At 36.4% G+C, this 13130-nt stretch overlaps 2 protein-coding genes across 10 annotated transcripts in view; one reads left to right on the forward strand and one right to left on the reverse strand.

Annotated features, from left to right (window-relative positions):
• The window catches only part of LOC113066589 (neogenin-like), a 1074835-nt gene that overhangs the window by 488856 nt on the left and 572849 nt on the right, over positions 1–13130 (forward strand). The gene's annotated exons all lie outside the window — the stretch shown is intronic.
• Positions 1–13130, reverse strand: part of LOC113066601 (peroxisome proliferator-activated receptor alpha) — a 29535-nt gene that overhangs the window by 12485 nt on the left and 3920 nt on the right. The window contains exons 1-2 of one of the 2 annotated variants that reach the window (XM_026238527.1): positions 6772–6949; positions 5262–5419 (exon numbers count right to left, since the gene is read on the reverse strand). In XM_026238527.1, the coding sequence (XP_026094312.1) occupies positions 5262–5419; positions 6772–6949 (336 nt within the window). Of the gene's footprint in view, positions 1–5261; positions 5420–6771; positions 6983–13130 lie in introns of those variants that run through there. The other variant, XM_026238526.1, reaches the window with a different exon arrangement.

The raw sequence follows: 13130 nt of genomic DNA on the forward strand, positions 1-13130 counted from the left end.
TCCAATTTTATGTCCTGCAAACATTCAGAAAGGATTGGGGAACTGAATGTAACATCAGACTTTGAGCTGATGCAAATTGTCAGTATAGAAATGATACCCAAGACTGTGTTTCCTAATGATTTGCTCCAAAGGAAGAATATTAAAAAAGTAGCGGACCCAAAACCGACCCCTGAGGAACACCATATTGGACCTGGCTAATGTCAGATTTGTTGTTTCCCAGAAAAACAAACTGTGTTCTATTTGCAGGGTATTTTTCTGAAACATTCAAGCACATGAAATACAAAGTGAACTCTTAAGTCTATCAAGCAACTTCATGAAAAATGTATATATGTTTATTTAAATATCGGCAATTACTGGCTGAGAGCCTTTTTTCAGTGTTGCGATGTTCAGCACTCCAACAGTTGTGTCCACTAATTAAATTTTAGAAATAATACTGTTTTTGTGTCACGGAATGAAATGTTAAGAGTTATTTTTTTTTGGCGGGAATGTTGTTGTTTACAAAGATAACGTCTATTTGAAAATTAGCTTAAACGTTTTAAGAGATGTGAGCTCCAGGTTGTCAGCGGCCAACAAAACATTAATAATCAAACTTATTTGACAATTAGCCACTGCTGAAACCCAAGCCACATGAAGCCATAAGCTCCAGCTTGATATCAGAGCGTTATTCCCTGGAAAGGAAAATCAGGGCAGTTTCTTAAGGTCATAAATGCATCCAAAGCATGAAATCAAGCGTCTTGCACAATTTGGCGAAGCGTTGAAGACGACCAGCAGTTTGCCAGCAGACTCAAAGTGAAGCCTGGCAAGAACGAACGGGCTGTAAAAACTAATCGCTGTTGCTTCACTCATATTGAGCCATTTTGTCCCTAGAAACACTTCTGTGGTTTCGAAAGGGAGATTAGACGGAGAGATAAAGAGAGAGATGGAGAGGAAGAGGAGGAGAGGTCGAGACGAGGACAGACACGCTGAGAGTGACCGTCCAAATCCACGTGAAATACTTAATTTAATATTAAATCAATACCATTTTATTTAAATACTTAAGTACTTTTTATATAAAACAAGTCATTTTCTAAAGCTTCTAAATATATTTAATTAAATATTTAACGTATACCTTTATTATTTAAGTTTAACAAATGTATGATAATTGTTTTAATTGATCTAATTTTATAAATATAGCTTCAAAACAGAAGCTACAAGGAAATAGACAATACTAAAGAAGAATAAATAAACAAATTTCAAGTAATGAATGCCAAATATCTGAAAGTTTATAGTACTTAATTCTAAGTACTTATGGAAATATTTAAATATTTAATGGTTTTATACAAGTACGCTGTTAAAATAACTACAGATTTATAATTGTTTTCATTCAATAAATATCTTCGAAACACAGACTACAAGTAAATAGTTACTAATAAAGAATAACACATAAATATATCGTAATGAAGTGATTATTCTTATTATTATTATGAATGAATTTGCAAGAGAAAAAACATACAATCGTAAAGATAAAACAATTTACGGAAATATTATGAGAGATGTGATGCAATCATCAGTTTGATCAATATTCATGAATGATATTTACACTTTGGGTATAATTTTTTAATATCAGGTATACCTGAAAATATTCTGAAAATAAATTATAAGATTCCACTTTGTCATCATCGATTTCTAAATACAATAATAATAATAATAAAAATAATAAAATATCAACATCAATAAAAAAATAATGTTAGTATTGACGTTGATAACAATAAATATAATTTGAATTATTGTTATAATAAGTCATGGCATTAATAATAATAATTATTATTATTGCACATATAAAGTTTTGATTGATAGATCAACACCAAAACATCAATTATGTGTCATGATTCTGCCCTCGTGTCCTTGATTTTTCCTAGTCTTGAGGCAGGATCATGACAGACCCATGTTTTGTGTACAAGCGCATGGCCTTGTCTTTGGGCCATGTGCTTGTGTTGTCTCGTTCCCTTGCCCCGCCCCCCTTGTTAACCTAGTCGTGTCTTGATTGTCCTATCTGTAACACCTGTCGTGTCTTGATTAGTACCCCTATTTAGATCTCCTAGTGTGCTCTGTCTTGCGTCGGTTCATTGTCATTGTGATTTGTGTACCTCATATGTGTTCATCATTCGTGATTGTACCTTGTCCTTGAAACTCCTCGAAGTCTTTTGTCCTGCAGTGAGTGTTTGTTAGTAGTTAGTGTTCAGTCTTTGTTTACCTTGTTTATTGTGTTTTGTAGAATTTAGTGTTTACCCTAGCCCTTGTTTTCCCCCTCGTGGGTTTTTGTTTTCCCTTTTTGTGTAATAAATCCTGTGTTGAGTTACTTCCTGTCTGCACCTGAGTTCCTCCCTACCAAAACCGTGACAGAATGAACCGACCTAAAAGGAACTCAGCAGACAGGAGGGCCTCCGAGCTTCAGCGACAGGCGGAGTTCCGGAGGCAATGCTGGACTTCATCCCCCACCGACAGGAAGGGGGTCACCCTCCCATACTCGCCCGAGGGTATGTGGATCCTTCAGAACTATGCCCGGTTATGGGAGAGTATATCCCGGGAGGAGCCACAGAGGTCCCCTCCACCTACCCAGCTGCCAACGATCCCAGAGGGTCGTGTCCTGGCCGTGGCAACCCTGGGGGATCAGGCAAGTCCCTCCCAAGATCCTGAGGCACCTCCCACTACCTTAAGTCTCCCCAACAAGCGAGGGAGACGGTTTTCATGGGAGTCAGCTTCAGAGTCTTCGGCGTCCGAGGCTGCCCTGCCCGAGACCAAACTCCCCCAACCCGCCTCTGACCCAGCTGTAGCCTCTGCACCGCGCCCGAGGAGGAAGAGGAAGAAGAAGGGGCCTGCCGGTCCTGTGACCCTGTCTCCTCCCGTGCCAGCAGCGGTGAGCGCTGGCGTGCCCGTGCCAGCAGCGGAGAGAGCTGGCGTGCCCGTGCCAGCAGCGGTGAGCGTGCCCGAGCCAGCAGCGGAGAGCGCTGGCGTGCCCGAGCCAGCAGCGGTGAGCGTGCCCGAGCCAGCAGCGGTGAGAGCTGGCGTGCCCGTGCCAGCAGCGGTGAGAGCTGGCGTGCCCGAGCCAGCAGTGGTGAGCGTGCCCGAGCCAGCAGCGGTGAGAGCTGGCGTGCCCGAGCCAGCAGCGGAGAGCGCTGGTGTGCCCGAGCCAGCAGCAGTGACTCTTGAACCCGACCCGGCGAAGAAGAGGACCGTTTTCAGGTCTGCAGTCGTGAGGGCGGAGGAGAGAGCCGCGGCCGACTCTGCAGCAGAAAGTTTAATACAGTCTGTCTCATCTCGCAAGGAGATGCCCGTTATTATTGCTGCAAAGTCTTTTTCTGATTATTTGTCCCGTCTTGTTAAGATCCTAGAAGTCCCCGCCAGTCCTGTCTTGTCCCCAGACCCTGTCCCCAGAAATCCTGAGTGTCCAGCTGTTGTCCCCCCGCGTCCAGCTGTTGTCGTCTCCCCGTGTCCTGTTGTCTCCCCGTGTCCAGCTGTTGTCGTCTCCCCATGTCCTGTTGTCCCCCCGTGTCCAGTAGATGTTGCCCCGTGTCCCGTAGATGTCCCGTGTCCAGTAGATGTTGTCGTCCCGTGTCCAGTAGATGTTGTCGCCCCGTGTCCAGCTGTCGTCTCCCCGCGTCCCGTAAGTCTTGCCCCGCGTCCCGTAAGTGTTGCCCCGCGTCCCTTGTCTGCTCCTATCATGTCCCCTGTCAGTTGTCCCGAGACCCCTCCCCGCCCCTCACCACCCAGACCTGCCCGTACCCCCCGTCGTCAGCCTTCGTCCTGTCCTCCTAGGATTCCTACCCCTCCCACCCGCCCTGGTCTGTCCCCCATGAACTTTGTGGTCCCGCCCCCTCCCCTTCCCTGTTTGTTTTTTTTGATTTGTCACCCCAACCCTGCCGTTGTGTACTCATGTTTGCCTTTGTTGTTATTTGTCATGTCCTGTTGGTTTGTGTCTGTGTCCCAGTCTGTCATGTCAGTCGTGTCCCGTGTTTGATGTTCCCTTGAGGAGCGTCTGGAAGCCGCTCCTTAAGGGAGGGGTTCTGTCATGATTCTGCCCTCGTGTCCTTGATTTTTCCTAGTCTTGAGGCAGGATCATGACCGACCCATGTTTTGTGTACAAGCGCATGGCCTTGTCTTTGGGCCATGTGCTTGTGTTGTCTCGTTCCCTTGCCCCGCCCCCCTTGTTAACCTAGTCGTGTCTTGATTGTCCTATCTGTAACACCTGTCGTGTCTTGATTAGTACCCCTATTTAGATCTCCTAGTGTGCTCTGTCTTGCGTCGGTTCATTGTCATTGTGATTTGTGTACCTCATATGTGTTCATCATTCGTGATTGTACCTTGTCCTTGAAACTCCTCGAAGTCTTTTGTCCTGCAGTGAGTGTTTGTTAGTAGTTAGTGTTCAGTCTTTGTTTACCTTGTTTATTGTGTTTTGTAGAATTTAGTGTTTACCCTAGCCCTTGTTTTCCCCCTCGTGGGTTTTTGTTTTCCCTTTTTGTGTAATAAATCCTGTGTTGAGTTACTTCCTGTCTGCACCTGAGTTCCTCCCTACCAAAACCGTGACATTATGCATATTATCAGGAACATTTTTAATAATAATAATAAAAACAATAATACTATTATTATAAATGATTACATATACATATTAAGTTTGATAAATGTAGTCTAATGATTATTACAAATTGTATTATTATTATTATTATTGAGGTAGTCTAAAAAATATTTAAAATGAAACAAATAATAATAAAAAAATATATATATATATATTTTTTTTTTAATAAACAAATAAATAAACACACAAGCAAAAAACAAATAAATAATTACATATTATCGTTTAACTGATGTTGTCTAGTGATTCTTTAAAAAGCTAAAACTAAATTACAATATTAATCACTTGACTAAATAATGATTTAACGGTCCGTCCGGCCTTTTAAGTTCATAAAGACAGTAGTCTACAAACGTAAACACACTGTGATAAGAAAACACAGCTATGCTTTTTTATAATGACTAATGTGTGCAGACAATAGATGCTCCTCTAGACACAGATATGTGAGCAAAACGTCCTTAATGAGCTTAAATGAGGCCAGCGAGGCCAATGTGTGTGTCCTGGGGCTTGACCAGGCCAACAGTGTGTGAGAGATCCTCTATCCTTCATAGATTTACACACATGCTCATTCAGTCTTCAGTCTCTGTGAATAACGCCAGTGTTCAGGTGTTATCTACAGGCCTTAAAGGGCCAGCAGCGGAAGCCTGGCTCTCACCTTGCAGCCCTCACACGCGTGAACTCCGTAGTGATATCCTGACGCCCGGTCCGAACACACGCGACACTCCAGGGTCAGAGAGCTGGAGCTGAACTCGTCCTGACCCGCCGGGCCACCGTACCCCCCCGACGACGGGCTGGACGCCGGAGTCAGTGCATCTACACAAGAGAGCAACTTAAAGATGAGAGTCCTGATCGAGAAACTATTAGAAAATCACTGTGGTAGAATAAAATTAAACACATATTTGTTATTGTCATAATAACATAAACAACCATTATTAATATTATTGAACATATTCGGTTTTAATTGATGTATTCGAATGATTCTTTAAAAGACAAACAACATCAAAACATAAGTTCTGCATATTAGTTAATAATAAAGTCATCACATAATCTAATAATAGATGGAAACACTTCACTTTGCTCTCAGACGCGTGAGAATCTGCTCATACATCAAGTCTGATAAATCTTGTGAATACGGCTGAATGCAAAGAAGAAAAACTTTTCTTTACCTGCCTGACGGTAAATACAAATGAAATTATACGCTGCATGAAAACTAAATGCCCACAACATTTTCTATGCAATTACATGAATGCAAAAAAAATTATATTTTATAATATTAAAACATTTTTATATGCTATATTACTTTCAAATGATTTTTAATCAGCATTTTTGCTGTTTTCCAACAAATAAAAAAAAAAAAAAAAAATTAAGCTTCCATAAAACAACAATAAAATAAAATTTCCGTATATTAGTTATCAAATTAATATTCTGGTAAAACTTTATTTTATTAATAACAATAATTAATAAATAATAATGCATATTATAATATTATTTAACATTGTAAATATTACATTTTGATTTATGTGCTAATGATTATTAAAGAATAAAAATAAATCAACACTAAAACATCAGTTATATATATTAGTTATAAGGTAAATATTCTAGTAATATATGAAAATATCCCACTTTGCAATAATTTTAATTGTAAAATAATAATAATTATTATTATTTATTTTTTCTGTATTATTATTATTATTATAGTATTATTATTTTTATTATAAATTTTTCTAATTATTATTATTATTATTATTGCTGTTATTTATTATATAAAATATAACAATTTCTTTCTGAACTGTTTTAATTTTGTTAAATTAAATAAATAAATAATAATAGCAGCTATTGTACATATTACTTTTTGACTGATGTAGTCTAATGATTATAAAAAATAAAAAATAAAAATCTGAATATTGAAGAAAAAAAGCCACACTTTCTTTTGGATATTTCCTGCATACATTTTCAGTTTTTATCCTATTAGCAAATTCTGTATTTTATTTTTTAACATTTTTTACATTGCATTGCTTACAGTATGTCACCAGAGCATTCATATCTGCGTTTGCTTACTTGTGTGGAGTGTTTTTGGCTTATTACAGGACAATGCAAACCATGCAATGCAACCGGCGCCTCAGGCTCTTAATTGTCTGCATGTACTCGAGTGACAGATCGTGTACCTAACGCAGTGGAGCTCTCTGATCCGGAGCCCAGACACGACGACTGGTTCTCGGTCACCTCCAAGCTGCTGAGAGCGTCCTCCTCCATGGACTGAAGGTCTTTAATTCCCCCGATGAAGTCCAGCTCGCAGTGGTCCAGCGGCGACGGAGGGCTGTAGAGCTTCTCCATGTCCATCATGTTGATCCACAGCAGAACCGATCACACCTCAGCCTGACAGCACAGGAGATATCTGTCACACACAGCGTCTGTAACTGTTGCACATTTGTAACATTTGTATATTTTAAATTAGCTTTTATTTTTGAATTGTATTTTTGTTTTAGTATTTTGGTCATGTGCTTTTAACATATCTATTTTGTTGTAATATCAGTATTTTTATTTTGTAATAAATAAATTTTGTAATTAAAGGTTTATATTTAATATTAATATATATTTATTAATTTTAATATTATATTTATATTTAGCAATTTTATCATTACTAATTTTACATATATATATATATATATATATATATATATATATATATATATATATATATATATATATATAATTTTTTTTATTCAGCTTTCATTTACTTTTATTTCAGTTTGAATGAGTAATTTTAATATCAAAACATAAACTTATGTTATTTATTTTAGTTGCCAAGACAAAATTTCACAAGAATGTTAAAATTAATTAAATTATTATTTATTTATTTTTTACAATAGTTACAGTCCCGCACCAGTTTTATTTTATATTTTAATTATTACATATTAGCTTTTATCTTTATATTTTCATTTTACAATTTAAGTTTTAGTATTTTGGTTATGTGCTTTTTAAATATATACTTCATCTAAAATCCATCATCTTCATTTCTAATTTCTCAGTTCTCAGTAATTTAATTATCTCAATTTAAACTTACTTTAATTCATTAAGTTGCTAAGTTAAAATTTCAAATTTTTTATCTAATATCTATATTTTATTCCAGCTTCACTTCAAGTAATGAAATGATTATTAATAGTTTTAGTGAACAACAACAGCGTCATAAAGCATTTTCAAAACCACTTAAAAATCACAGCATCACTGTTTAATTGCAGCACAAAATAAAACAGCTCGTCAGATAGTAACCCTAATAAAAGCTTTGTATCCTCTGCCAGCCCTCACTATATATGTGTGTGATATATATGCAAAACTGCTTAAATTCACCCAAAATAGCCTCATCTAAAGGTCTGTGTAGTATCTATTCCAGGCCCAAGAATAAATGGTATTTCCATTGTATTTTTTGCATCTAAACACAGAGATGTAGACTAAAGGAAAAGCTGAGATTGAGGAATCTGGAAGAGACAGTCATGCTCGATCATCTGTGACAGAAATAGACAGACAGAAAGACAGAGAGAAACTCATTCACTCACACTGAAGAGCGACAGCAAGAAAGAAGCAAAACCTCTCTGAAGATGGGAAACAGTGAGCCAGAGGAGGACAAATAGAGCAGATCATTGTGTGTCTGTCCAGGGTCAGAGAGGGACACTGCGCTCAGTCAGAGACATTCACGGTCATCCACCAGCCACGAGCTCACAGATCGACACAAATCTTACCAACATGTGTCAAAAATAAACTCAAAAGAAGTAAAGTACGAGCAGATTCAGGGTACCTGTAGTTATAAAAACATATTTTACTATTTATTTGTTATTAATAGATCAAACGTAGAGCTGTACAGAGCAACCAAAACACAAAAACGGACAACAAGACCTTTTAAATGACGTCTGAATGATGTGTTTCTCTGTGTTATTAAGTCCACATGAAGCTCATTAAAATATAAAGAAATATAAGATGGATAGATAGATAGATAGATAGATAGATAGATAGATAGATAGACGGATCATCAATATTGTACACCTTCATTTGATTACCATCATTTTTCATTATAAATTTGTGTGAAATCTTTAATCCAGAATAATGTCAACACAATTTATGAAAGCATTTCACATTATTCTAAAATGCTAATAAATGATTAATTCCTTAAAGTGTACATAAATTAGTTTAGACATGGTTTTTAATTATTACAATTTAAATAATCTATAAATGAATTTAAAAAATGAAATGGAAAACAGAATTTGAAAAAAAATATATGGAAAAAATAGAACCGATTTAAAAGATCCCTGAAATGTATATATATAAATAATTGTTATATTGTATCAGTTCAATGTTTTTGTTTTTGTTTTTTTTATAATGATAATGTAACCATTAAAATAGAGCTCATAACAATTTAAACAGGAAAAAAAACACACAATTTCGTAAAAAAAATATAAAACAAAGCAACATTTCCTAATCCATGGGCCGTGAAAGATGGTAAAATGTTCTTTCCATCGTAACACATAGTCCAGGTGGAGAATTAAAGTGAATAAAACCTGTGACCAATCCTATCCTATCTGGGGTCCATACTGTTTCTTGGAATGGAGTGCTTCCAATAAAATAATAAAAATACTTATAATATATGCATGTAATCTTAAAGGTAGAAAAGCAATATAGCAGCAATACTCAGCCATATATAATAACAATAATAAGTACTAAAATACATCTAAAAATCTTTATACAAGCAATGAAATATTGATGCAATATGGGCAGAAAAATATATAAATTATGCTGTATATAACTGTATATAACTGTAATTAGCATATATATGTGTGACTGCTTCAGCCCGAGTCTAGATTATTTTTTACAACATTAATGTTACTTTATTAGATACTATTATAATATTACTTCTAAATATATACTATTATTTAGTCTTATATTACACTTTCATTGTAGTTGTGTATGTATTATATACAGTATTTATAAAAATGCTGTTTGTTTTCATAGGAATACAAATTTGTAAAAACTATTTTAATTATCTCAGTACATCAATTTAAACTAAATGAAAATAAGAAACATTTCCTTGTCAACTAGATGAAACAAAAGAAGTTTTTTATTATACATTTTATTTTATTTAAGGTTTTTTATGGTTTTAGTTTAAGTTCACTATATTCAATGCACAAGATCAAGGAAAATTACGCTGTTTTAATGACGCAATCTCTTTAAATAGCAATAAACACAAATATGTTTATTATTTGTTCACAACAAATATGAGGACTTAGTTATGAGTTATGGATTAGCTATTAGCTTTAGGACAGACGGCCAAGGACGATCTTAGTGAATCAATGACAACGCTTGCCTACAACATTATTAACAGAGCGGATTAAAGCCGAGTTATAGAGCGTCACCGAGAGTAATACGTAACGCACACTTACAGTCTGTGTGAATAAAGTGTCCTGGAAGTCATTAATGTAAGTTCAATCAAAGAGCACTAGCTAAATATCAGCTAATAACCCAAAACAAGCTTCATTCCCAATAGGATTAATGTCAGAACAACATGTGCAAAACCACAACAAAACCACACCTCCCTCTTGAGTTTATACACGTGATCTGATTAGTGTTTGTGTGACTTTATGCACGGAAAGTACTAATCGTCCAGAAGGGCTCAGTGGGGAATGCTTCACGTGCCTGCCTTTCGTGTTTTGTTTCAAGTTGCAATTCAACACACGCCGTGACCTCCAGCATGGGTTGGGGGTGGATGAGGGACAAAACCCAGTGACATCAGGATAGCACACTTCTCACGGTCACATTTTCCATGTGGAAGTGTGCAGATCTGAAAGCCACAAGTCATTCTTAGACAGTTTAAAAGTGCTGAAACGACTGAAAAGTGGAATCAGGTCACATTAGAAATCACTAAATGGCTCTTAATTTACTTGTGTTCAGTGATGGACCAGTGTTTTAATTTGTATAGGTTAATGCAATAGTTCTCTACATAGGACGAATTCAAAGTATAGATGGGCATTTTTTTTAAATGTTGTATTTCAATATTTGGGCTCATTAAAAAAAAGAATATTCAAATGTCTTTGAATAGGGTTTAAAGAGAAAGATGTTGTTTTATAATCAAGTTTTTGTAAGTATTGCTGAACAAGCTTATAATTAGACATTATACACAACAATGTTCTACAACAACATTACGTTATATCTCAAGAGTTTATTTTAGTTTCAAATGTGTGTAAAAAAAATTATATATATATATATATATATATATATAATTAAGTCTATTTTGATTTGGCCAAGGAAGCAAGCCACTCACAACACCCCATCAACCGCCCAGCAGCCAATAATAACACCCCATCAACCGCCCAGCAGCCAATCATAACACCCCATCAACCGCCCAGCAGCCAATCATAACACCCCATCAACCGCCCAGCAGCCAATCATAACACCCCATCAACCGCCCAGCAGCCAATCATAACACCCCATCAACCGCCCAGCAGCCAATCATAACACCCCATCAACCACCCAGCAGCCAATCATAACACCCCATCAACCGCCCAGCAGCCAATCATAACACCCCAACAACTGCCCAGCAGCCAATCATAACACCCCATCAACCGCCCAGCAGCCAATCATAACACCCCAACAATTGCCAAGCAGCCAATCACAACAGCTTAAAGTAGAGCTGGCATTTAATTGAAATACAATTTTGATTTCGGCCTCCAACCAAAACGAAAATACAATAATCGAGATAAAATGATTATTGTGCCCCTTTCCGCCCCCTTTCCAGTGGTGTGCATTCGATCCTCCATAAAAGCACAATTTCAGATGCAAATCAATAAAACCATGACTTCCGAAATGAAAATGTAATAAATGCAGAAAATTTTGGCGCTTGGTGCATATTTATATATGTTATGTAATATATGAACCGAAACAGTTGAAAATTAAAATACCTGCGTAACAGTAAATTGGATCTATGTGGCTCTTAAAGTGACAGCACCCTAATATTCCTGCTGCTGAAAGTTTATTTGCTTAATATTAATAAAACAACAAAAGAGAAAATCACTTGACTGAAGAACGTTTGTAGCTTTAATAAGAAACAAAGGAAGATTAATTCTCACAGTGAAGACTTTTATTTTACTTTCAATAAACCCCACAAAGTCACAGATGGTTTTAAACTTTCATTTAGAAAGTCTGTCTTTTCAACTGTCAGCGGTTTACAGATACCTGAGTAAACTAAAATGTGGATTTCTATATTTTCAACAGGTGTCTTCAAACTCAATGTGCTGATGCTGCAATAAATGCACTATATATATATATATGTGTGTGTGTGTGTTTGTGTACAAACACATGCATGGTTGTGTTTTGACAGAGCGATAAACTCAGTATGAAAGTAAGGAAGAAGCTATCTGTGTACTTTTGTGTTTGCATGTGCCTGAGTGCACAAGAATTTCCTGAAAAAGGGACAGAAATTAACATTTTATCATTATTAAATAAATAATTATAAATCATTCATGACTCAATATATTAATTATTTTCACTATAATTACTATAAAGATTTCTGGAGTCAAGTGATTTTAACTTTGTGAGGAACTTGCCCAAATTTAAGTCGTTATTGGTGGAAAGTCTTTTTCTCAAATCTTTTTTATCATCATGACCATTTTTTTTTTTTGGAAACCAATGCTCAAACGTTTGGCCTGACATCTCCTCTTTGGTTTTTGAAAACTCAGAAATCCTGATGATAATATCATTTAACTTTTTATAAATAGAACACACATTACCACTGGGGTCGACTAGATTTTTGTGATGATTTTGGAAGAAGTCTCTTCTGCTCACCAAGGCTGTATTTATTTGATTAAAAATACAATAAAAACTGTAAAATTGTAATATATTATTACAATTTAAAATAACAATTTTCTGTGTGAGTCTCTGTTAAACTGTAATTTATTTCTGTGATGTACAGCTGTATTTTCAGCATCATTCCTCCAGTCTTCAGTGTCACATGATCTTCAGAAACAAGAAACATTTCTGATTATTATCAATGTTGAAAATCAGATGTGTTGCTTCAAACAGGATTCACAGATGAACAGAAAGTTCAAAAGAACAGCATTCATTTGAAATAGCATTATAAATGTCTTTACTGTCACTTTAACGCATCCGAACCTTCCAAGCGTTTGAAAGACATTAAGACGTTGATGTTAACATTAAAGGAGACACAGTCAAGTGTTTAGGACAGAAAAACTGTACAGTCCAACCTGAAAATCCTGTTTAAGGAAACCAAACAGCGGGGGAACATTCCCCTTCTCTCACTGAGTAACGAAGCACGAATGGTCTGATTAACAGTCTCAGATTCCTAACGAGTCGGACGAAGACCCCGAGAGACCGAGCGCGCTGCATTACGTTGCATCTCATGCAAGAGCTTAAAAATCATATGCAATTCTGTTGCATGGAAAACACAATGTGGGTGAGTAAATAATCAGGGAATCGCAACCGTATTTTCTGTAAATACAGTTTGCAGTTACACAACACTTAA

Source organism: Carassius auratus, chromosome 50, assembly GCF_003368295.1.
Source record: "Carassius auratus strain Wakin chromosome 50, ASM336829v1, whole genome shotgun sequence".
In the NCBI taxonomy this organism is placed as follows: Eukaryota; Metazoa; Chordata; class Actinopteri; order Cypriniformes; family Cyprinidae; genus Carassius; species Carassius auratus.